This window comes from Corapipo altera, unplaced genomic scaffold, assembly GCF_003945725.1.
Source record: "Corapipo altera isolate COAL_440 unplaced genomic scaffold, ASM394572v1 1, whole genome shotgun sequence".
NCBI classification, from domain to species: domain Eukaryota; kingdom Metazoa; phylum Chordata; class Aves; order Passeriformes; family Pipridae; genus Corapipo; species Corapipo altera.
In genome coordinates, this window is record NW_020884873.1 from 31,713,944 (window position 1) to 31,738,376 (window position 24,433).

Genomic DNA, 24,433 nt, shown 5'->3' on the forward strand with positions numbered 1-24,433 from the left:
TGGAATTGCTGATCCACCTATAGGCTGCCTTTGTTACTTACATTAAGAGAAGACTTGTTCCTACTTGGAAGAAGTAGATGTTCTGGACTCCATATGGTTAGACCACATGCAGAGATGTAGTCTTTGTTAAAGCCTTTCCACGAAATGACAAATAAAAAGAATCAAAATGAAATAGCCATTTCTTTTGTTTGTGCTTTTGTTTTAATTTTTCTTTTCCTTTTTTTACCAATTAAAAAGTAATGGTTAATAAGTACAATAATTTTCCTTGTCTTTAATCATTGTGTTCCCTAGGTGTGGGCAAGGGAGCCCAAGTGACTGGGGTAGCAAGACTGGAGTCCCTCAAGTAACATTAAGAGAAACAATTACTAAATGTTGGCCTCTCACTTTTATTTCTCCAGATTATAAGTTGTAGAAGGGAGCTTTGTTTATTTCTTTGTTTGGATAAAATTACTTTCTGCTCAGCAAATTGGAACATGTTTTTTTCAACCCACAAAGAATCTGGCATTCTTTTCCAAACTATGTTTACTTTACTGTCTACAGACCCTCATTCTTCTGTTGCCATCTCCTTCTATTTCCCTGACCACTTTCACCTAGTATCGTGTTTTCCCCCATTCAATACTGTACTTCAGATTTCGTTTTTGCAGTCAGACTGAAGCAGAGTATTAATGCCTGTGCTGTCTCATGTAACTAATATTTTCCTTTTCACTCATACCTGTTTCAATATTTCTCTTTGAGCTTCTCTTTAAAACAGGAATAGGTAGAAGAAGCTGTTCCCTGTATTCCATCCTGCCACCTTATGACTCCCTGCTGCTAAGAACAGCAGCTATAAGGCAGCCCTTCTACCTTTGCAATGAATCATACACTTCCGCTCTGATGGAACGGCCCACCAGCACTCCAGCCAGCAACCAGAACAGAATAATATTCAGGGCAGATGAAATTTTGAGGGAATTTTGCTTCCAGGTGAAAACAAACAGCAGTCACCCCCTCCAGAAACTCTCAAGTACACACAGTGAAAATGTTAGTGCTTACAACTTTCTCAAATTTGGGACAACATTTTACAGTAATAACAACAGACAGATATATGGTGACATCAGAATGGTTCTTACATTTGATCAAAAACTTGGATATATTAAGAGATAGTATCACTTTAATGGGTACCACTTGGCATTTACAGGTAGAGTCAAATTTATTGCAATAAAATTAGACAAAGTCTTTAAAGAAGACATGGAAAATTTAGTATCCATTTTTAAAAAATTAGAGGCCTTAGAAGAAGCCAGAGGAGAAAAGCACTCTCTAGTGAAGGATGGCAGGAAACCTTAGAGACTTAAAAATTGCAGATGTTCCAAAATTTCTATTTGTGTTGTCTGACTCCTACCAAAAGAATAAATTCTGTTTTATTTCTGAGTCATAACATTTTCAACTCTCAAAAAAACTATGTACCCATTTCATGACCTTGACTAGTCACTGAAAAAGACTTTTTTTAGGGCACCAATGAACTTCAGTAAGGTTGTCTGTGTGCGTAACTAACAGTGTGAGTAGAAGGGTGAAGATCTGACACTTTAAAACAATCGTCAACCTTCAAAAAAAGTAGTTAGGGATAGATAGAATATACCTGGAGATTTAATTGGGCCCAGCCTGAGATGTCTATCTTCATCAGGTACCTTCTCCCTTAGCAAAGGCATGTATAACTTCACCTGACATGAAGAGATAACAGAGTCCTATCAATTATCTAAAGTTTCCAGATAGTGCAATTACATTAAGATCCTTACAATTATAGTATGTCATGTGTCTATAAAAAATTAAACAAATGATAACCTGAAGAAAAATAATTAATGAAAAAATTCTTCTACCCACTGAATCTCAGAACAGTGTCAGGCTGAATATTAATTATACAAGATGTTTACTTGTCATTTGCTGAGGACAACTGCTATGACTCCCATCCCCTAATGTTCCATGAATGTCAATTACATATTGACAGATGACAGTTTCCTGTTCATGTTCTTGTCATCCAGTTGAAGGTGCTGATGTTTCTGATGCATTGAAACCTCATCTCTTAGTTGTAAATATATTTTAGAAACATTGTCTGAAAAGCCACTGGGCAGCCAAATCAGGGAAATAAAAAAATCGGCAAAATTTTTTTGATTTAACTGAATGTTAAATCAATCTGAGAGAGATGACTGGCAGTTAGGTCTTGTTTACTTGGGCTAGGAGAAGAAAGACAACTTTGCACAAGATTGCATATTCAATGAACAAGATTTTGACTGATTTCGCTTTTATTCCCTATTTCAAGGAATGCTCCACTTCTTGAAATACAGCATCAAAGTAACCATCTGACACCAATACTGCAAACAGACAAATGCAAATTCCCCCATCTTATCTGAATCTGGAGCTGGCATCTATGGATGAGATTAGAGTTGTCTGAAGTTTGATTACTTATCTTTAAACAAATTTAGTTACTTTTGTGTTGAGAGGTTTGGATTTAGCATATAAATAGTATTGTGCGATTTGCTTTAGTTGCTGCATCATGTAGAAATGTGCTGTAGTAACCCTGGGTAACTTGCCTTCCATATTTAAATGCATATTAGTGTACACACAGGCATATTTGAGGGTTTTTTACTAGTATTTCCTGAGAAAGGCATATCATGTCAAATAACTGACTATACAAATAAGTATGGTTGAAAGAGATATATTCCTAGCCTTGACTAGAGGCCTTTTAAGGATAATCTGAAATTTCTTTCTACACCTTTTTCTGACTGTGTTGTAATTTGAAGTACCTGACTTTATAAATCTTGATGTCCCTCACAGAATATTAGAGGATGACATCTTTTCTGATCTCTGGTATGAATAGCATAAAAAAGAGAAGAACTTAAAATCAGAGAAAATGGTTATATGATATCGGGGCTGTATTAAATCAGAGCTGCCACTTGTTGTTCCACACCACTTGCTTTGAATGGATCTGGACAGAGAGTCAAAACAGCACAGCTAAATCCATTTGCAAGTACTCATGTACTGGTTAGGTACTCAGTACTGGTTAGGACTACCCCAGCCTTTTACAGGTCTCATTCAGTACTTCAGCTGCTCACACTACAGATTAACAGGTGTCTGCCCTGGGTCTTTAACAGGCAGTTTTTGGTTGGATACCCCTGAATCCATTTGATTCTTTCCAAACAGCCTCATCAAACAGGAGTGAATTGTTTTGATTTGAGCTACAGTCAACTTCTTCAGTAAAAAAAGAATTAAATTATATAAAACTTATAATGTGGTCTTTCCGAATTCTGAATAATGGTCTCGAAGTTTCAGATCTACACAAATAGCCAAAAATTAGTAGCTCAGAGAATAAAATAGCCTTGCATCCTCTCTTTCTCCCTCTTGCTATCAAGGGTTTTTTTCTCTCAGCTAAGTCAGTGTCAGTTTTTCATGTCTATATTACAGATTATGCCAAAAATACACTGGAGAGTCTCAGACCACTTTAGAAGGCTGTAATCCTATATTGACAATACTCATTAAAGGATATGATGCATTTGCAATGCTGCAATAATGATTTTGCCCACCGGCAATCTCTAAGGACAGATGCTACTCCCTGACACTTTTCCTGCAGCAGTTACCTTCCTGCACTGTGTAGAAAGAAGCCCTTTTCTCACTCTAGCAACATCGTTTAGTGTGAGACCTAATTGTACATGCCATGAGCTTTCCTCTGCTGAGATTGCTGTATATTCACACATGCACTCACCAAAAAGTAGTTATTTTTCTGATTTGCATTCATCTCTCCAAAGAATGCTTTGATCTATGCATATAACCTCCTCTTCACTCCTCCTCCATGTTTTCATTTATTACAAAACAGTCCTTCAGGTTTTTTGCTGAAGCTTGTTAAGGAAAACACATATGAGAATTCTTATTATTCACAGCAGACAAAAGTGTGATTCTCTCTCCTTCAGATTTATTTTCTGCTAACTAATCTATGTATCTCTGCTTCTTAAACTAAAGATCAGTTTTGAATTTGGCTTTAATTGTTTTAGATTTCACTTAAAGCTACTTTAAGACTTTCACTTTGTCAATGAAAGTCTAGTGCAAACTGATTCCCAGACAAGGAAGATGGTCTACTCAGTGCGACACGGCAGGGAAACAGTAAGGACTCTAACACTTAGACCAGTCTCTTTTAATTGGAACCAATATCAAGTGTGACTTCTCAGCAGCATGTTCAACCTGTCACATCAGAAGAGACTAAGATACTATGGAAAAAACATTGAAAAGAATTAGCAATATTCCACACCATTTCCCTCACTTATAATTATTGATAATATTCACTATTAGGCTGAAAACTTATTCAGCTCTAGATTTAATACACTCTCTTATAAGTCTCACAGTAATGATCTCCACTGTTAATATCATGTTCCGTATGTCGAACATAAATAAATAAAAATCAGTAAAACTAGAGAATTCAAACTGATGCAACATGTGTTAGTTCACTTTCTGTGTAACAGCTTCCCAGTCCACAATAATGCTTCCATTTTGCACTGACAAGACCGCCTTTTAAAAAGGATGCATTGATATAAAATTCAGCAAATCACTTAGTCTTAGCTTCCCATTGAATTTAGCTTATGCATGAGTTGGAAGCCTAAATGTTTTCTTGGATGTGGGCTCAAAACAGTATCTCAAGACATTTACTCAGTGGAAAATAATTTCCTTAACAGGGTAGTGGTGAGTCATCCGGTTTTTGTGCTTCAGAGCTCTGCAAGTGAGGTGAGTAGATAATGCTACAGCACTCAATCATGTGAAACCACAGCTGCCTCATCTGTAACCACATGGGGAAAAATCAATACCATTAGCTTCAGTGAAGTTATCCTGTTGACATATTTGACCCTAAATCCTTACAAAGAACACACAAGGGTGAGGACTTGTGGACAAAAACCAACAAAACTTTCAGAGGACTGAAAGTAAATTTTTCTTTAATCTTTTCCTAGAAGTTGGCTAACTTGTAATTTGTACTGCACAATTCACTGAGGGAAGTAAATATAGTCCCCTACTTGTTTTGCCTATACGTGTACCTCTGAGGCATGGGCACATAAGAATGGCAGTTGTAGGGGCACAAGTGGGGTGCACCACACAGATAAGACTTCTTTCTTTCACTCCTTTTAGCTTTTATTTCTACTAGTCAGAACTAACAGGACTAAACTGGAACAGGATGTGCTGTAATTTGTGCATACCCGCAGCAAATTCTCATCACAGTAGAGGAAGCAGCAGAAATCTCACAACTTAGCAGGGCATCTGAGGCACAATACTTACAAAAGATATGACTGAGATGACAGGGCTCAAATACCATTCTTTGTTCAAAAAACCCCTTGATCATTTTAATTCCCCATTTCCGGCAGAGCTCAAGATCGAGTGCTGTCTTCCAACCCAAGCCTTTTTTCACTTACATTGCTGTCAAGTGAACGATCTGACTGTCTATAAGTGTGTGAACAGTCGTGTGGGGGCTGGCAAAGGAAGCTCGTTTGCATATGTACAGTCACACATGCAGTTGCATCTAGATATCAGGGCGTGCGCAGCCCTTCCCATCTTTGTAAGAAGAAAATTTCTGCACGAAGGCTCATTTAAAGCCAGTTGGAGGCAAGCAAGCTCTGTTGATCACGGTTGTTATTTTCTACTTAGGACGCATCACTTCAGCTGCAGACCTGACTGTCCCCACACACTGCTTGCCACATCCAGCAATAGGCTCCCGAAGATGGATCACTTGCCGTGTGACACATCTGCAGCTGGCTCTCAAGGTTACCCTTCAGAAAATGACCTTGTTACAGATACAGAGCTGCTTCATGTTTGGCCTCTTTGTGTGGGTCTCTGATACTCATGTAATCAAATTCCCAAAGTGTCTCCTGAGCAGGTGTTGCATCAGCCTGGTCTGAATCACTGCCTGGAGTTCAGTGGTTGCTTCTTTATTTCTGTATCAGCTGTGATTTCCATCATGCAGTTTTAGCAAACTACTTATTTTACAACATGTGTTTCACAACACGTTGAAGATAACTGCCTGCACCCTAAACATAAACCCACACATCGTCAAAGTCCTCCCAGACATGCCCAAACTCCTGAGATCAGCCTCATCGGCGCTGCAATATCGGGGACACGCAATCCCCACCGTTCCAGTGCAGCAGGAGCCCCGACTGCTACTTCAGCAGGAGGCTGGGGGAGAAATCATCCCACATCACCCATTCTCGCGTCCTGCCCGAACATGCGGCTGGAACTGGAGATTTCTTTTTGCCTCTCATACTGGACCCTGCGGCTCCTCGCGCCCATTGCACTGCCCCATCTCCCTATCCCTATCCCAGCCCCAGCCTCATCCCGAGCCTCATCCCGAGCCCCATCCCGCTCTATCCCGCCCCATTCCGCCTCCCGAGCTCTCCCGCCGCCTCACTCTGCAGGAGGCAGGTGAAGGCAGCCGCCCGCGCGGCGCTGCGCATGCGTAGCGCTCTCCCAGGCATGCTCACTGCCGGGGGCGGGGGGAGTGGGACGCGGTGTCGCGGCGCTGCCCGGCTCGGCTCGGCTCGGCTCGGCTCGGCTCGGCTCGGCTCGGCTCGGCTCGGCTCGGCTCGGCTCGCACCATGCGGCGGCGGGCGGCCGCGTGCCTCCGGGCGCTCTGCCTCCTGCTCCACCTCTGCACCGCAGGTGAGCGGGGGCGGCCCCGGCCGGAGAGTGGGGCGGGCAAGACGGCGGCGGGCACCCGCTTGCTCTCGGCGGCTCACCTGTTGTGGCGGGAGGCGGGAGGTAGCGGCTGCCCCGGTCCGGACTCCTCCAGCGCCGGCGGCGGCGGGAGCGCCCGGCAGCACCGCGGACAGCGGCGGCCCCGGGCGAGCCCCGCGCTGAGCGCCCCGCGGAGCGGCCGCGCTTCGGCCCCGGATCGCGAGAACCTGGCCGGGGGCTGGGGCAGCGACAGAAAATCGGGACTCTCTACATCCCTTCTTCTTCTTCTTTTATTTATTCATTCAATTATTTATTAATTTTTAAATACTGGGGGGAAGGCGTTGTTCCTTGTACGTGCTCGTGGCAGCAGGGTTTTTAGAAAGGGAAATTTCAGCTGCGACAGCAGCAGGCATTTCGGCTGTAGCGGTGCTAATAAATCCTCTCTGTGCTTTGCTGGCAAAACGTGTGTCTCATTCAGAAATGCGGAGAACGATGAGCGCCCTAGTACGTACATGAAGTCCCACTGCCAGTTTCGTTCCAGCTTACATTTCTGGCATAAATCTCATGCTTCCGCTAAGCCATGAGAAACTGGTCGTCGTTCAGAGCCTCCCTCTCTCCTGGACAGACTTCAGCATATATATTCTTAGGAGGGAAATAAAATCTGGGGTAACTGTATAATTGAATTAAGTTCTCAATTAAGTAAAGTTGAAGAATTTCTTCGTTTTATCATTTACGACAGGCTTAGCTACTTCTGAAGTAGTAAATTGCTTGTAAATTCAATTAAGTTTAATTAGGAATAACAATTAAGTGTGCAGGTACTGATTCTTTTGCTCCTTGTAATGTTTTTAGGAGGGATTTTTAAGGTGCAACTAATTTGCATTATCTTACTGCAGAATCATTAAAAGAAATAATTGAACTTCATGTCTCTAATGTAGAAGAACTACATAAACACATGAACATCTATGTTGTTCTCTTCCACCCTCTCCTTCCCCTCCTGAATTAAGCTTTATTATGAAAATAATTGTTTATATGGATATATCAGCAAGCAGGCACTCCTTTTTGCTTTTTTTCCCCCCCTGTTGTCAGGAGAAGTGGTTTGTATCAGTTATTGGTATTTTATTGCCTTGGAATATTACACTTCATAAAATCTCAGGAGTCTCTTTCCTGTATATCTATAGTTAGGACGCTCATTCTGTTATACCTTATATTCATATGTGCAAGAGATTATTGACTGAAGGATAGGGAGCATTTTGTGATCTGTTTTAATAAAAGCCTTAAGCTGCTATTGAATTGGTCTTTTACAACATGTATTAAATTGACCATATGTACCAAATTAGCATACAGCCTCTATTTGACATAATGTGTCTTCTATTATCAGTGTATTCTCTATTAATAGTGAAATTTGCATTAGTTGTGTTGTTCTTCATTTTTCTATGCTGCTAATGGAAACTGCCATATTCTGCCAGTAAGCCGTTTACTTTCCTTACTAAGTTTCCTTACTTGTTTCGTTGTTACTGGGAATGCTTGCAAAGAGACCTTGGTCTTTATTATGCAAACGTCTCTAATCATGAGAAGAAGAGATGAAAATAGATGTTTATATGGTGTTACTTTGTTCCCTGGGCAATCTTGGAAAATAATTATTTCACAGAAGACAAGGGAGAGGATGGACAGGAGTTGAATTCAACCTTTGCATATTGGGCACAGTTCCCACTGCACACAAGAGCTGTGCTTCCTCTAAGGCGGGCCTCCATGCAACTTGCTCTTGTTGGAAGTCATTGAAGATGTCACAACAATGAAATGGCAAAGGAAGCTTAACACGCTAAGATTTCTCTGTTTCATCTGCTGCAAATAGAAAACTTAATCTTACACAGGCTACCACTATGGATGTCTTTTATGTATAGCCTAGACTTATGAATTATTGATAGTGATTTTGAAGCTTTGGTTCATGTGAAATCACCAAATGCATTCCACTCACTAGGTCACAAATGATATCCCAAATGTCAATTTTTGTGTAATGTGTTGGAAACTGCTTGGCTTTTTGTTCTGAGGCTGAATTTATATGAGGCATGTTTCTAGAGAATGGTAAAGACACTGTCAGCAGATATTAAGAAAATCTCCCTTGATATCAGTTGGTGGTAATAGATTTTAGGGAAAACATAAGTCTACATTTACTTGAGCTAATGCTACAGGAAAAAGAATTAATGTGTTTAAGTAGTGCTTTGTAGTGGAAAGGTAATCCAGGTCATATAGCAAATCTGGTTTCCTGTGGAAAGAGAATTCTACTGCAGTTGTGTTTCGGTAGCTATATTCTCAAAAAAACTAGAAAATGTTCTTGTCAAAAACATGATAAGGAATTTTCATGTGCTTAAAAAGGTACCGTTTTAGTAGGTTGACTTAGATTCTGATTCCAATATAGCATGACAGTCATGTAAACAGAAGATTAAATCTGATTGTGCTGTTAGTATACGCATATATTGCCAGCTGAAATCAGACACTTGTGTGCGCATCTCTGAAAACAGAATTAGGCCCTTCCACTGAATGCAGTAGGTGAAGTAATCAACCCATATAGAGATTGCTGTTGCAGGAAGACCTAAATTTGTAGTGACTGATTACAGGTCAGCATGAACCTTCAACTTACGTTATGCATTGCGTGACAGAGTGTACGACAGCAAAGGTTATACTGTCTTTTAGTATGTATGATTTATTTCATGTTCTTGCAGTAAAAACCTAATATCTCCCAAAGTGACGAGGAAGCATTGTTTCCTTGTAAAAGAATGGCAGGTGGTAGCAAAAACACCAAGTGATGCATTAGATTAACTTGTAATTAGAAAGCCATTTGAGTCATCCAGATTGCTCAATTAATTACCTGTTTCACCCTATTATCTTTTTAAACAAATTTCATTAATAGAATTAAAATATATGATGAATTAAATATCCAGTTGCAGGAAATCTGGGAGAAAAAGTAAATCTGTGATTCTGTGATTCTGTGAAATAGGCTAGGAAAACCAACCAGACTAGAAAAAAACTTACACAGTTAACAATCACCATATCAACCTACCACCTGCCTTACATTAAAAATCTCTCTTTAAGTAAGCATTTTTTCAGAATTTGCTTTTAAGATGAACAAATCCTGGTCCTGGAAAAGCAAAGAGTTAACAACTGAATATTTGGTCAGGTCATCTAAGACATGGTTTCTTGTGCAAAGGCCTTACATTAGCTTGCTAAGAGCTTCTATTACCTGATTATATTATTCTCTTCATCAGTGAAGAGACGTATTGCCAACCTTAAGTCAGCATAGACCAATGCTTTCCCACTAGCCTTTTCAGAGAGGAAGCATGTGGATCCTTTTCTCAACCTCTTGATTGATCCATTCTTCTAGCCCCTCAGCAGAATCACATAAAATTCAGGGTAGGAAATAGTGGAATTTTATCTTCCTGGGGCAATGCTGTAATAACAGGAAGAATCCTTATATCAGAACTGAAATTTCTTTGACTACAAACTAACACTCCTTTGGGTGGAATTCGCTAGGTATAGAAATATATGTTATAAATATGCTAGACTAATTCTCAGTTAATTGTTACCACAGTCCACAGAGTGTTCTGACTAAGTTCTGCTGAGTTCAGCTTTCCTGGTCAAACATGCACTGTGTGGTATTCTCTTGGTTGGAAATTAAGTGCACTGCAGTTTATATTTAAGTGTTAGGGAGCCTATTTTCTATAAAAGCACAAGCTCTATCACAAAAATAAGAAAAGCTGGAGACTGTACTTTAGTGGTGAGGTGAGATCTGCACAAAATGCATTTACCATCAGATCCATTTCAGTAAGCTTGTACTAGTGAGTGAATAATTCTAGGTTCTAAATACATTTTGAGTGAAAGTGAAGGAGCTATTGATTTAAAAAATGTGTGAGGATTCTGCTTCATTACACTAACATAATGTAAATGAAACTGGTACTTATAATTGCCTTCTTTAGAAAACACATTGCTGCCCATGAGTGGGTGTTTTTACTAGAATAGAATTTTCTGTCTTTTATTAGTGGACTCTTGGGTAATCAGAGGGTAGTCATCTGTCTCTTTAAATGTTCTGTTTTGGAGAAATAGTTTTATAATTCAGCATCCAACTTCATGTTTTTGAGGAAGTATTTAGTTGGAAAAGAGATTCTTGTCATGTTTTTATGTGTGGAAATTCTTACGATTCATAATTTGGAAAGGCATCATGTTCCATGAGAGGTTTGTGTTCAGTACATCCATTGGGAAATTAACAAGATTTGTAGTCTTGGAATCTCTGACTAATTTCATTTGTTGTATTATGAGAAGACTGAACCATCTTAGGCAGCAAAGGCTGGTTCCAGCTTCTCTGGGGAGTGAAGTAGGATTGTTGCTGAAAATCCATGAATTGGACTCTTGGGGGAGTATGTCTCTCTAGAAGGAGACTAATGAGAAAACAGTGTGTGGCCGTGTTTGGTGGTGGCCCCCCTCCACAAGGATGTTATGAGGCTTGATGTGGGAGATAGAAGGAGGGGTAGGACTCCTACTCCATAAAGCACAGTCATTGTCCTGTAGGATTTTCAGCATGGCTTTGGAATAAATACTTGAAGAAGTTAATCAGAAGCGCAGAAATCCTCAGTGGGATTTTCTACAGCAATATTACTGCTGAGAAAAGAGCCAAAACTGTAAGAAATCAACTGAAGTTGACTTCCCTTCATACCAGCTATGGATTTCTGTGGAGATACTATGTAATTCATGGACCTGCTGTGCATTTACATCCACTTTATGCAGAGCAGAATTTATCCACAACCTTCATTTGAAAAATGACAGTAAACACAATATTAGCAAACTGATGCATTACTTTCTCACACTTTCTGGAAAAAAAGTCTGTACAGTACATTAGTGCCGGGGCATAAGTATGGCAGAATACTTCAGTGCCTTTGGGACCACTAGCTCATCTCTTAATTCATGTGAGTAGACCTAGTGAAATCAATGGTCTGTGGTATCTAGTTTCAGTATTGATATATCAGGCAACAGGCCCATGAAACGAGATGCAAAGTGTCTTTTTGAAAAAGATACGACTCATATGCTTAATCCAAATTCACTTTAGCTGTGGATATTTTTGGTTAGGGCATTGTTTTTTTCCTACTGAAAAGGACAAATTCAGCAAAAATCAATTTACAGTTGTTTCTATTTTCAGCAGATTGCTTGTTAGAAAGGGAAAAAAATCCTTGCAAACTCCCTCCTTTCTTCCATCTCTCCTTCTCTTGGGCATGTTCTCCCACTCTCATCATGTGTGCATGTGTGTGTGCACTTTCTTGCTCTCACAGATAACACACACACACACACACACACGAGTTTTTTATACACCTGCACACACACATGCACATACAAAACATGCATTTTGTATGAATTGATTTTGTCTGATTTTTTTGGTGAAAAGTTCTGAACATGGTGTTTAGGGGCAAATAAAAATATTTTTCCAGATTTTTCACTTGTTCTGTCCTGTGCTTGCTTAGCTCTAGTGTCGTTTACTTGCTGTGAATTTTTTTACGTGTCATGGGTACCTCTGCTGCAAAAGGCCTGGCCTTTTAATCGAAAAGGACCTAGCTAGGAAAGCACAGAACCCTTCCTATGAAGGACTGTAATGAGGTGTTGCCATTGCTAGTAACAAAGCCCTGAGTTTGCAAGGCCTCATGATAGGGACTTGTCAGGCCTGCTCTGCCCAAACTTTCTTGCCTGTTTTACTGTGTTAGCCCTGGCAGTGGTTTTTCTAATTAATCAAACATTCATATCTGTTTTAATCTTGTTTATGTTTGTGTGGTAAAAATCTAGTCTAGTCTGCACCGGAGCAGTAAGATAGGCTTGGTGAAACAGAGGCACTGAGAGTGGAGGCACAGGGTGTGATGTAGAGGAGTGCAGGCACAGGATGATAAGAGATGGGGTACAATCTTGGCATTGAAGACCCCATGCTATAAAAAGCTCAGTAAAAGGTAAAAATGCAATCCTGGAGTTTGAGAAAACTGGTTTTAGGTGTTAATGAAGATAACAAGAAGAGCGAAGAGATAGTATCCTACATCCATATGTGGCACCACTTTTTGTAAATTCAGATGTAACGTGAATCTGAAGAACATTTGAAGAAAGAGTAAATATAAATGCATGTTAGAAAACAAATATATATATATATAAGGCCCTAAGAGAAAGAAAGAAGAGAGGAGGAAGAAGAATCCATCAGCACAAACATCATACTCCTCCAGATGCTGACACCACCTCATAACATCCCCTGATTGACAACACCAGTGTGAAAAAATTGACCTGAGGACCCAGAGAAGCATGAAGTTATAGTAACACCAGGGAAAGGGATAGACAATTTAAATTGTATCATTCCTATAATTGTGACTTTTTCTGTATTCCTTGTTTTTCTATAAAAATTAGATCTAGACTAACAATTCTTCTTGAATTAGATTGTTAAGATTTTCATTATGCTAACAATAAACTTTTGGCTTCACTTACCTGTATAAGGTGTGCTTATCTTTGTTCATGAACAAGGCTTTGAAAGCAACAGGGATGAGAAATTTATCTGCTTGAAGGAGGCTGTGAGAAGCTATACAGGAGTGTGCCTGATTATTAGGTCTAGCAGCTTGCTTTGGGTAGGGAATAGCTTAATTTATGTTGCTCCAACAGGTTTTGTCTAAAGAGGAAGCTGTGGTGTGAAGGAAGGATCTGATCAGGCTTTGTGTTCTGGCACTAATCTCTGAATGATGGAAACAATGACAGCCTGCAAATCCCTCTGTAATATGTGGGAAAGTATTTTCCTAGGTGTATTTTTTTTTGTCAGTTCCAAAATTTTCAATGTGTTTCTTCGTGCATGTGTTACCAAAGCAGCAAGTGGATTCATATTTTTTCCTTTTCAGGTTTCTCTGGTTTACCTCACAAAAACACTTTTGAAAGTATATTCTGTTGTCCAGCTAATGTTCAAGTCATATTTTAGCCACCGTTTAACTGCATTTTATTGTCAATAATTTGTGGTGCACCATGCTAAAGTTGAACAGTGGTTTGTGTTTAGCTAGAACTGCATAGCTTTATGCTAATGAGATTTAGGTTTGATTGACGTACTCCTTTCCTGATAGTAAGACATATTGCTAACTAGATAATACAGATGCAAGGCATACTGTCTCCAGACAGCTTTTGTTTTCATTTTTGCTTTCAACGTAATTTAAAACTTTTTTATTTCCCACCAGATATGTTGACTCCTTTTGATATGTTTACTGGTTTGTTTGGGATTTTTTTTTTCTATTTTTTTCTTTTTTTCTTTTCACTTGGTAAGGTAGATGAAACAGGGATAAAAAAATAGATTTTGTGTATTTTAAAGGCAAAGCCAAAGACAGATCCTGTTGCCTGCACCAGAAGGGACAACCTTCATAGCCCCAAAGAGACAGAAGTCTCTTAAACCTACAGCAGTGTTCGTCCTATGTCTGGAGTTACTAGTAGTTAACATTTCTCTTAGTTTCATTGTCACTGTGACTCCTAAAGAGTTAGAGCCATGCTCCTAAATGGCTAGCATGATATTAAGCATTTTAGCATTTAAGCATTTGTTTTTCTCCTTCCTGTGGGCCAGCACCTTCTTGGCCCTTATATAGACAAGAGAGAACTGCAAACTGCTCTGCAGGTTATGAGTCCATTTCTATCTCAATGGTCTAAGAAGAGGCAGACAATGAATATCCCAGCTGTAGGAACTTTGGCATTATTGGCGAGGTTTGATCAATGGTCATTAAGTACATAAGTACATCGACCTGCCTCTCACAGTGACTAGGGTGGCTGTCCAAGAAGTAATGAATCACGGTGCAACAGGTGATAAAGCTGAACTTGTCCAAAATCTGGGTCTGCTTTATAGGTTTGGAGAAAGTTTGTATGGGACAAAGAGGATCTTTCATAGTGGTGAGCAAACAGAAAGAAAAAGAGCATGAGGAGCTCAGGGTACAAAATTTAAAAGTTTACCAAAGTTTAGTGCAGCATCTGTTATTAAAGAGAGTTGAAATGGTTATTACGTGAGATGATTTACATGAAGAAAAGTTAGATTGTTTTCTAGAAGCAAAGCTAGACACAAACCTGCTTTTATCAATGAAGCCAACACCTACAAAGCTTAATGAGATCCCATCAAGCTTAACAAATTTTGAAATTCAACCATCTTTAAGACTATACCCTGAAGTTTCTCTTTTTTTTCTCCTACTCTCAGACATCTTCCCAATCAAAACCTGATAACAGCTGTACACATGTGACTTCAGTGGTCATCCAGGAAATTGTGTTTGTTTTAACTATTTAAAAGAGGAGTACTATTAATTTTCTGTTCATGAATGTTCTTAATTGCTTCACAGCCTACAGACATGGACCCACTTTTGCCAGAGAATGCATTTTCCAATGATGCATAGCAATCCCATAGCAAGATAAGTTATTGTCCTTGATTTCCCTAGCTGAAATTTCATGAGGAAATTAGGTCAACAGAATGTAATTACCTACACTGAAACCTCCTAAGGGCACTGAGTAGTGCAAATGAATGATTATTTTGATTTGCTTACAGAAGCAAAAAACTCAGAGAAAAAATTCAGTCCGAATAGCACAAAATGATTTCTTGTTCACCCTGAATTGAAATATGTTGTTGGTGCTAAGCTGTTCTTCATAGCTCATTATAAGAATTAAAATAACATAGATTTTATATTTTTTAACTAAAACTCAGCTCCCAAATTTAACATTGCCATTTACTCCAACAGCATCTGTAGAGGAAATTCCAGGCTGATCAGAGTGAGCTCTCTGGGTTCACTTCCCTCAGAACATAAAGTCCCTTTTGTACCACAGGGGTTTCTTAGAGTGCTCTTCCAGGAGGTGACTAATGCAGCTTTGGTTACTTTTTATCTGTGAGGGAGCAGATCCTTGCCTATTTTTCTGGTCAGATCCACTGTCTTTCAGAATGGGAGCTGAATGGGGCTGTTGCAGCTATTCTGTCCGGCTTAAAGGCACTGAAGATTCAATATGTTTCATCCATGAAAAAAATCCCAAACCACCAAAACCCAAAAACAAATAAAAATTTAGTCCTGGTTCCTTTTATAAAGGCATCATCAGGAAGTATTTGTCTATCAAAAGAAAATTTATTTTTTACTAATACATAGTTTGTTAAAACCATGTAATCACAGAGTCATCAAATGGGTAAGGCTGGAAGGGCCCACGGTGGGTCATCTGGGCCAACCTCCCTGCTCAAGCAGGGCCATCCCAGAGCGCATGGCACAGGATTGCATCCAGACGGTTCTTGAATATCTCCAGGGAGGGAGACTCCACAACCTCTTTAGGCAATCTGTTCCAGTGCGTGGTCACCCACACTGTAAAGAAGTTCTTTCTATATTCAGGTTGAACTTCCTGTGCATCAGTTTCTGCCCATTGCCTCTTGTCCTATTGCCTTGCACCACCAAGAAGAGCCTGGGTCCATCCTCCTGACACGGTCCCTTCAGATACTTACAGACATTGATGAGGGCCCCTCTCAGTCTCTCCTAGATGCTGAACAAGCCCAACTCTCTCAGCCTGTTCTTGTTAGAGAAATGCTTGAGTCCCCTGTCTCCAGTCCCGTAATCTAAGAGAGTTCTTTGTGCCCAACACCGAGTTATGCAAGGTATGGCTAAATCCACACACTTCTGTCTCTTCTTCAGAGAGCTAGATATTCCACTGGCTGGCCAGGTGATGCTTGAGTGAAGGTTGGGTCATAACAAGATTTGGCATAAGGGACTAGAAGGCCTCCTGATAGAAGCAGCTGAACAAGGAATGCAGAGTTATGATTATGTGCTTCTCTGAACTTGGCCTTTTCTCTTTAAGTGCCCATATATAAAAGATGATCACTGCAATTCTCATCTTTGGTGTTACTGGGTGATTAGATACATCATAGTCAGCTGCAGATATTTTCCTATTGGAGTTGATACCAATAAGGAGTTGAACTTGGCTCAGCATGTGCCCTGCTCTTTTATGTAATTTTTGAAATGTAACCATGGCTAAAAGTATAAATAACATTTTAAAAAGCCCTATGAAATTCAGCTTAAGAGTGGGATACAGTTCACATACTTAGTACACTCTGTAGTGCTGTTAACCTGTTGTTATAGAAAATGCATTGTGGGAGTTTAATGGAATTCTTGTATTCTTTTCAAATTTCGCAGAACCCAAAGATCTCATTAAATTTCCAGTGCCATCCATCTACAGAATTGCTTAGTGAGACATTCTAAACTTATTCTTCTTTTTCTACAGGCTGCCTTTCTGAAGACAATGACCACTTTTTGGCAATTCATCAGCGAAAGAGTGGAAAACCTGTGTTTATTTATCACCATGTGCAGAGTGTGGAGAAAAGTCTGGATACAGACGGTTATAGGGATTCCAAGAAAAATTTCCATTCTTCTTCCCACACCAAAATAAGCAAGTTGCACCCTGCAATAATTGTTAAATCAGCCTTCCCCAGATCTGTTTATGACCCATCCCTCAATCTGTTAGCAATGACTGGTCAAGATTTGGAAGTGGAGAATCTCCCGATTCCTACAACGAATGTGATTATTGTGGTAAGTGACTTTTTCTGGACTCTGGAGGAGGATTTTTTGTGAATAAATATGCCTGTAGATAAATATAGAGAGATTGTAATTTTGAGTGTCCAGATTTTGTATTCCACTGCCTGACTGATAATCTAAATCTAAATAATGACCACATGTCTTGAATTTCTTCCATACTAGTGGAATTTGCATTCATATAAGCTCACTCTGATCAACAAGCAATCTGAAGAATCTGCAGAATATAGCTTCTCTGTAGCTAAAGAACTTACCTTTGCCTCCAGTGCTGTTAATCCTCTTGTCTTGCCTGATGTTTGCACCACTTTTACTGGATGGGCTTTATACTCATTCTGCATAGGGCACAAGAAAATGTACTTCAGGGAACAATACTACAGTGGCAGGGAGACTTTAAAAGAGTCACAAAGAGACACAAAGTTTTTATTCACTTCTGTTTCTCTGGTAAATCCACCATTATGCTTACACAGTGGTTTGAAAAAAAGCTTATTTCTTGCTAAGAATGAGAACTATGTTTTTGTTGGTTTAAACCATATATACTTCTTCTGGGACATATGGACTGGGGACCCTCCTCTGTCAGTTAACTCTGTATGTGATCTTTCATATTCTCAAAAATGTGATGGCAGTGCTCCCTCCTGGAAAGAAGGGCATGTCAGTTTAATGGTATGCTGGTGCCACCCTGCTGCATCCTCACCCTTGAGGCCAGTGGAGCAGCCTACTGTCAGTAGAGCTGTCCTCTGTGGGGTGCACAGCACAGTCTGTATGTGTTCTGCGTGGACACTGCTCTGCCTCATGCTGGTGCATAGTCAGCCCTACTTGATTATACAGATGAGATTGGGCTCATCTTTCTCATTCCTGGAGGGAAGAAGAGCCACTCATGATGGCTCATGCACTTATTAGGGTGAACTAATAAAGATTAAACTGAACCTTGTAGATTGCTCTGTACAGAGGCAAATGCTAGATTAAAAGAGAATGGCCTTTACAAACAAAGAAAAAAGAGAGAGCATAGAACACTAGGGCATGAAGTGTTTCAGAATCCTGTATGAGTTCCTTGTACTGTACTCTAGAGATTTGCCCTCATGAATGCACTACATACAAGAAAGACTAGTGACAATGAAAAGAATAATGAGGGAAAAAAGAAAGTAGTAATTTTATTAGTCTATGATAAAGTTAGTATAAATATATTAGTATATATAAGTGCTATAATATAAAGTATAAATATAAAGTATAATTATAAAGTACTATCAGGGAACTAGGCTCAAAAACCTATGCTCTGGACTTGTTGCATCCCATATGAATGAGACCTCCTTATTTGAGTTTAAATGGCTAGCATCGTTAGTGGACTAGATTCAGTTGTGTGAAAGTGTCCATATCAGAGCAAAATAAGGTACTGATGACTTTGCAAACTGCAAACAGATTCCCAGTACTGAATGGTACTGATCAGGACAAGAAGATACCAAACAAGCTGGATACATCTACGCTCCAAAGCTAGGCTAAGCCACCAGGCCAACTCCGTAGTGAAGGTACCTGCTCTCTTCTTTCCATAGAAAGCATTATTTCAGCTCTTGTGAAGGTGAAACCTTTCTATTAGTGCAAGGAACTCAGAATATGCATGACCATTCATTTTTTTCATTAAATGACATTGCTACCTATGACCTGTTATTTGAGTAGAGTTTTGCACACTTTTGGAGGCCTGCAGTTCTCAACTTACAGTGGAAGAATCATGCAAAATATTCTTGGGCTTCACTGATTTTAGCTGACTGACTCTGTGCCTGCATTAAAAGCTAAATGAGGCAGATTTCCAATTGGCACAAAAAAGTCTATTAAATCTATATTAAGTTCTCATTAAGTGACTTCAGTATGAAGCTTTGCTACTCCATTTCTAGGGTGGAGCTGCTGCTCTAAAGCCTTCTGTTCTCGTTGAGAACCATATGTGCTTTAAGGGGAGTATAGCAGCATGAGCTAATTATGACATGAAAGCTGTTTATTGCTTAGGATCTTCAGCTATCTCTGGATGTACTGAAGGACAGTGGTTTTAGTTTGTTTTTAATGTCATCCTTTCAGAAAAAGTCTTTGGGGAAGCCTATGTTTAAAGCTAAAATGCTGAGACTCAGGCAGTGATTGGACTATCCTACCATCAGAAATTCTGAAGGTGTCTTCCTTAAAAGGACAGCTGTCCCAAAGCATGATGGTTGCCATCATCCAAGCGCAGACATGCTCCTTCCACATTTCTATATTTCAAAATTTTGTTTCTCTTTTTTGAATGTCACCTGAAGAAGATGGTGATGTTAATGTCATTGCCAAGAGAATCTGTTTTGTTTTTAATTGCTCATATATTGCTCCCTCTTTTTTTTTTTTTAAATTAACACTTACTGCTTGTTGCTTTTTGGTTTTTATCATGTAGGGCAAGAGTCAACATTTGTTGTTTTGCCCTGGCTGACCCTATTTGTTCCAGCCTTTAGCAGTGTTGTTGGTTGCTCAACTTGAAAGGGCAATTACTAGTGTTATTGCTTCCTATAATCCAGTTACATGACAGGTGCACACTAGGATTTCATATGAAAGCCAGCAACTTCTTTTTCTTTTTTTTAAATAAATCAATGCTCTGTTGGTTCTGCAAAGGGGAGGAAACTAAATTCAATCTAATTTCAGTGACTCAAGATCCATTTCTTCATGATAAAGGTGGAAAGGTAAGGTGAATGGATGCCTAATGGAGAACTATTACAAGATCACATTTTGTGCTAAGGACTAAACTATCTGACAAAAAAATGTTGCCAATGCACAGCAGAGTGCATGAAGCCAAGAATTCTCCAGGTATTCTGTCAAAAAGGGGTGTTTTGTGACTAACAATAAAGAACACATGTTAAGAAGTAATTTTAATGAAACTGGGGAAATTGTAGCGCTTGTTTGCCTAAGGGAGGAGGAAGAAGGATTTATTTTCTGGGAGTGAGTTTTATTTTAAGTAAAGGCTTTCCATCTCATTACCTGGTATTAAGTTCCTGTTGTTTGTTTTTGTGTGTGTGTTCAGTTCAACTAGTTTGTTGAGGGAAGTGAGCACAATTCAGAGCTCTTAGAAGCATTTTGACTGTTCTATAAATACCTTAGCGCTTACCCATATGTTCTGTTTAACTGTCTCTCTACATGATGTAAGACCAACTCATCTGAAAATTGCTTGGTTAACATACAGAATTACATAATCCTTTTGTAATACTTGAGAGTTGTCTATTTGTAAGCTTTTATTTTGAATCTCAGAAACTATGTACTCACTGAACACATTAGTGGAATGAACAAGTTCTCCAAATGTTTATTTGCGTTTATGCCAAGTCTTTCCAATATCGAACGTGAGTACACCAAGGTGAAGACAATTCATGGAAACTGGAAATACAGTGTGGATAACCATTTATGATAGAAAATGCTGTCTAACATACTTATTAAAAAACTGAAACACATACATACATATATATAGTTAGGGCTGAACTTGGGAGAAAAGCAGAAGGACTTGTAGTAAAGGTTACAACTCAGACTGGGTCTAAAGTCTCATGGAGATGCTAAAGCATCATCCCTTGTAACCTGTCTAAAATCTCTCTCAGGCACACAGGTGTATTGTACCAAGATTGGACCAAGCTACTCACATGCTTTTTTTACTTGTATCCTGTGAAATATTTCAGAAATGTGACGGTAATAAACTTGCTCAATATATCGAGGTTTTCCCTTTCACACCTTACTCTTACTGTACGCCTTCTTGTATAAACGTGAAAATCTGTCTCTTTTTCTGTTGCTTAGAAAGGTCACAGCACTGTACTGTAGCCTAAAATTCAGCACATCTCTTCAGTTTTGTTTAATTTACATGGGTGTTACTGAACTGAATTGATTTAATTAGTTTCTTTCAGCAAATGTCAATAGGACATAAGATTCACAGAGAGCCACACAGAGCTTCTCTTTGCCTTTTCTATGGCAATTTATGTAAGACTGAATGCCTGAGAGCTATAGCTTTCCCATACCATTGCATCTATTTTGTCCCCAATGTTTGAACTATTTACCTTCTGAAGAGTACAAAGAAGAACTTCAGGTGCTAGTGCTTTGAGAGAGGATTCAGTGGAAGAGTAAAGCATGCAAACATATGTATCTATAAGTAGATATTCATGTGTGAACTAGGTATTCAAGCTTCAGTATAGGTGATGGGAATCTACTCTGTTGGTCATCTATTAAGCTATTTAGCATGTTTCTAAACACTTTCTGGATAACTAGGGAATTAATATAGGTCAGACACCATATCCAGTAGGCAGACTAGACATGATCATCCTGTTCTGGAGATTAGTACTGACATGGGCCATTTCCACCTCAGTTTTCTGACAGCCAGATAACAGTAACAGATGCATTTAATCTACTTGTACAATCTACTAGTACAATGCCTGCTTCAGGATGAGTTCCCTAGTTTCAAGAGACTGTAGTGACAAGATTTCTATTGATGATAATAGGTGCTTAAGCACCAACTGCACACTGACTACTTTACCTATTTATATATATTAAACATGCATGCAGACATGTATGTTTAGTGACATCTTAATCTGGAGCTGATCCCAGCTTAAACTACACATTTTATGTTGAAATAATGTGAAAATCCTTTCCAAATCTAGGCACAGTTCAAGTAGGTGGGCTGCTTCAGGGTGGCTTTGGGTGCGTGAAAACCACGTGGCTGTGAAACCACAGCAGAACTGCTTTTACACTTATGTCAGACTGAAAGTACTGCTATATCCTCTTATATAACTTTCCTCATACTAAAACTCAGAAAAGATACGTCTTTTGCTTGCTTGCTGACCTGGCCTTCCATTCCCTGTATACTGATGCATCAGGTTTAATTAAGAGTGTCAAAGCTCAGAATTCATCTATATTATTTGTTCCTAAATTTTATTTCTTTATTCCCACGGTTCTTTTCTGCTGGAAATGTCTGTTTTTCTAATTCTTTGTTCTTTCTGTGAAGCCATGGCTTCCACGTGGAATGTTGTCTCTGAGTTCATCTAGGTACACACAGAACATCCACTTGCTTCTTCCTTTAGAAGATCAACAAAACGATAGGAACCACACTACAACATACACTTTCTTCTGAACATTGAAATTCCCTCTAGTGAATGGTTTTGTTGGACTGCCATAAGGAGAACTCTATGAATAGGGCTTGATAGAAAGGTGGAGGCATCCAATCCTTCCAATCATTTTCAGTCTAAAAAATGTTTTACCTATAGCTACATCTTTTGTCAAGACATTTGATACAGTTTTCTTTTCACAAAAATGGAACAACATCTATGGAATTTCTTAAAATAAAAAATGCATGTTTCTTCTCACTGGCGGTTTGACAATACAAGATACCCTCTTTTTCAAGGCTAAGTAACAGTTTTACTGAATGAGAGGAGTAGGAAGTGAGAGAGCTCTTGAGTCACAGCACCAAGCTGCATGTGATCTTCCTGTGTGCCAGAAGGTAAATGACCTTCTGAGACTCCCAAGAAGTGAAGATGCTCTGATAATGTTTTTTCACTTAACAACATGTTCCAGTTTTCCCCAGCTGTCCACTCCACTGTCTGACTGTTTTTCCAGAATCTCTCACTACTCTTTTCCCTGATGCTGAATACCATGCCTTGATATAAGATAAAATCTCATCCTTTCTTCAGTTTTCTTTGGTAGGAACTCTTCCATCTTTCAAATACTGTCAACCTCTGCTGGCTCAGCATCCAGCCAGTTAAGTGTCCCAGTAAGGCCATGGTGAACATTCTGTAAAAGTGTGTTTAAATATTACAGTTTCAGTCTGATAGATGTGCTTAGAAGTCTGTGAGAAACACTGATAGCTGAGAGTGATTCATTAGACCAGAAATTTAGGACTGCTTTTAGGAGACCATAGACCAAAAGTCATTCTTCATTTGGAAAGGAAGAGGAATGGATAAGACTGGGGATGTTCTTACAAAAGAAGAGGCACGTTTTCTGAAGCAAGTGATTTGTTGTTGCTCATTTACATTTTGCCTTGCCTCATGTGTTGCATGATATGTTATACTATACCTGATTTGGAACTTATTCAAAATGGCAGTTTTATCAGCCCTGCACAGTAATGTCCTAATTTTCACTGGGATAGATGTAGACATATACCTATGTAGTTCTATCTATTTCTAGATGTAATTATACTGTATTGCAATAATAAAAGTGACTAAGGACCTGCTATTTGAATACTGTGCCTGAACCTGGGGTCTCAGCCTTGAGTCTGTCAAATTCTGACTCCAAAAGCCATTTACCTTCGGGTGCATGGTAAGATCACACACAGCTTGGTGCTGGAACTCAGAAGGCTCTTTGCATCCTACTCCTCCCAGCCAGTGGAAGTACCCTAAGCTCACTCCCTCTGTAGGTCTTGTGAAGAGGTGATCAAAGTACTTTTGAAAGTATATTAAGCTAAAACAATGAGTTGAGAATAAGGCAAAAAGTATGAGTGAACAAGTATTTATGAACAAGTAGTCCATAAATGACAGGTCAAACAGAGCTGGGGCAAACAGCCAAACTATCTATGAAACATAACAAAAAGTCAGATGTTCCATTTTGTCACTGAACATCTGTTATTGCCAGCCTAAGAGAGGGATTGGCACTGGGCCAGGCCAAGGACATAAATAGAAGATCATGTCTCTGCAGTGACTTCTCAAGGGAATGTTCTGAGAAGTAAGATCTCAGAATCCAGTAAGGTGTCAAGCGTCTCTCTCTATTTCCAGGTCACATGTTTGACGGATGCTTGGAACAACAGAGGACAAATGCCATGCTGATAGGGTTTAGTGAAGACAGTGAAGTTTTAAGATCTTATTATAATTACAGTGCTGAATTGTTAACAAGCTCTAAATGTTAATCACATGTTTTAATAGTGGGCAGTATCAGTCAATACCGTTAGTGTGATTGTTATAATCACTGTTGTACCCCTTTACACTTTACATCGTGACCCCTCGTTTCAGGTCTTCACAGTATTTGGCTTCTGGTCTGAAGTGCACCTTCTAGTAAGAGATTGATGTTCACCATTATATTACTCCATAAGTAATTATACTTGACATAACATATCTGCAGCAAGCCTTGCAAATAGACCTAAGTAGCCTGCAGCTCTGTCATTCTGGATTTTGTTTGCACAAAGAAATCTAGAGAGTCTGCATTAGTTGGCCTCATTTGCTTTCTGCTTC

General features: G+C 39.3%; 1 protein-coding gene across 1 annotated transcript in view; it reads left to right on the forward strand.

Annotated features, from left to right (window-relative positions):
* Nucleotides 1-6,575: 6,575 nt before the first annotated feature.
* PTPRR (protein tyrosine phosphatase, receptor type R) overlaps nucleotides 6,576-24,433 on the forward strand; it is a 139,991-nt gene continuing 122,133 nt past the window's right edge. Inside the window, exons 1-2 of the mRNA XM_027664073.1 lie at nucleotides 6,576-6,657; nucleotides 16,939-17,243. Of these exons, the coding sequence (XP_027519874.1) occupies nucleotides 6,594-6,657; nucleotides 16,939-17,243 (369 nt within the window). The 5' untranslated portion in view covers nucleotides 6,576-6,593. The remainder of the gene's footprint in view (nucleotides 6,658-16,938; nucleotides 17,244-24,433) is intronic.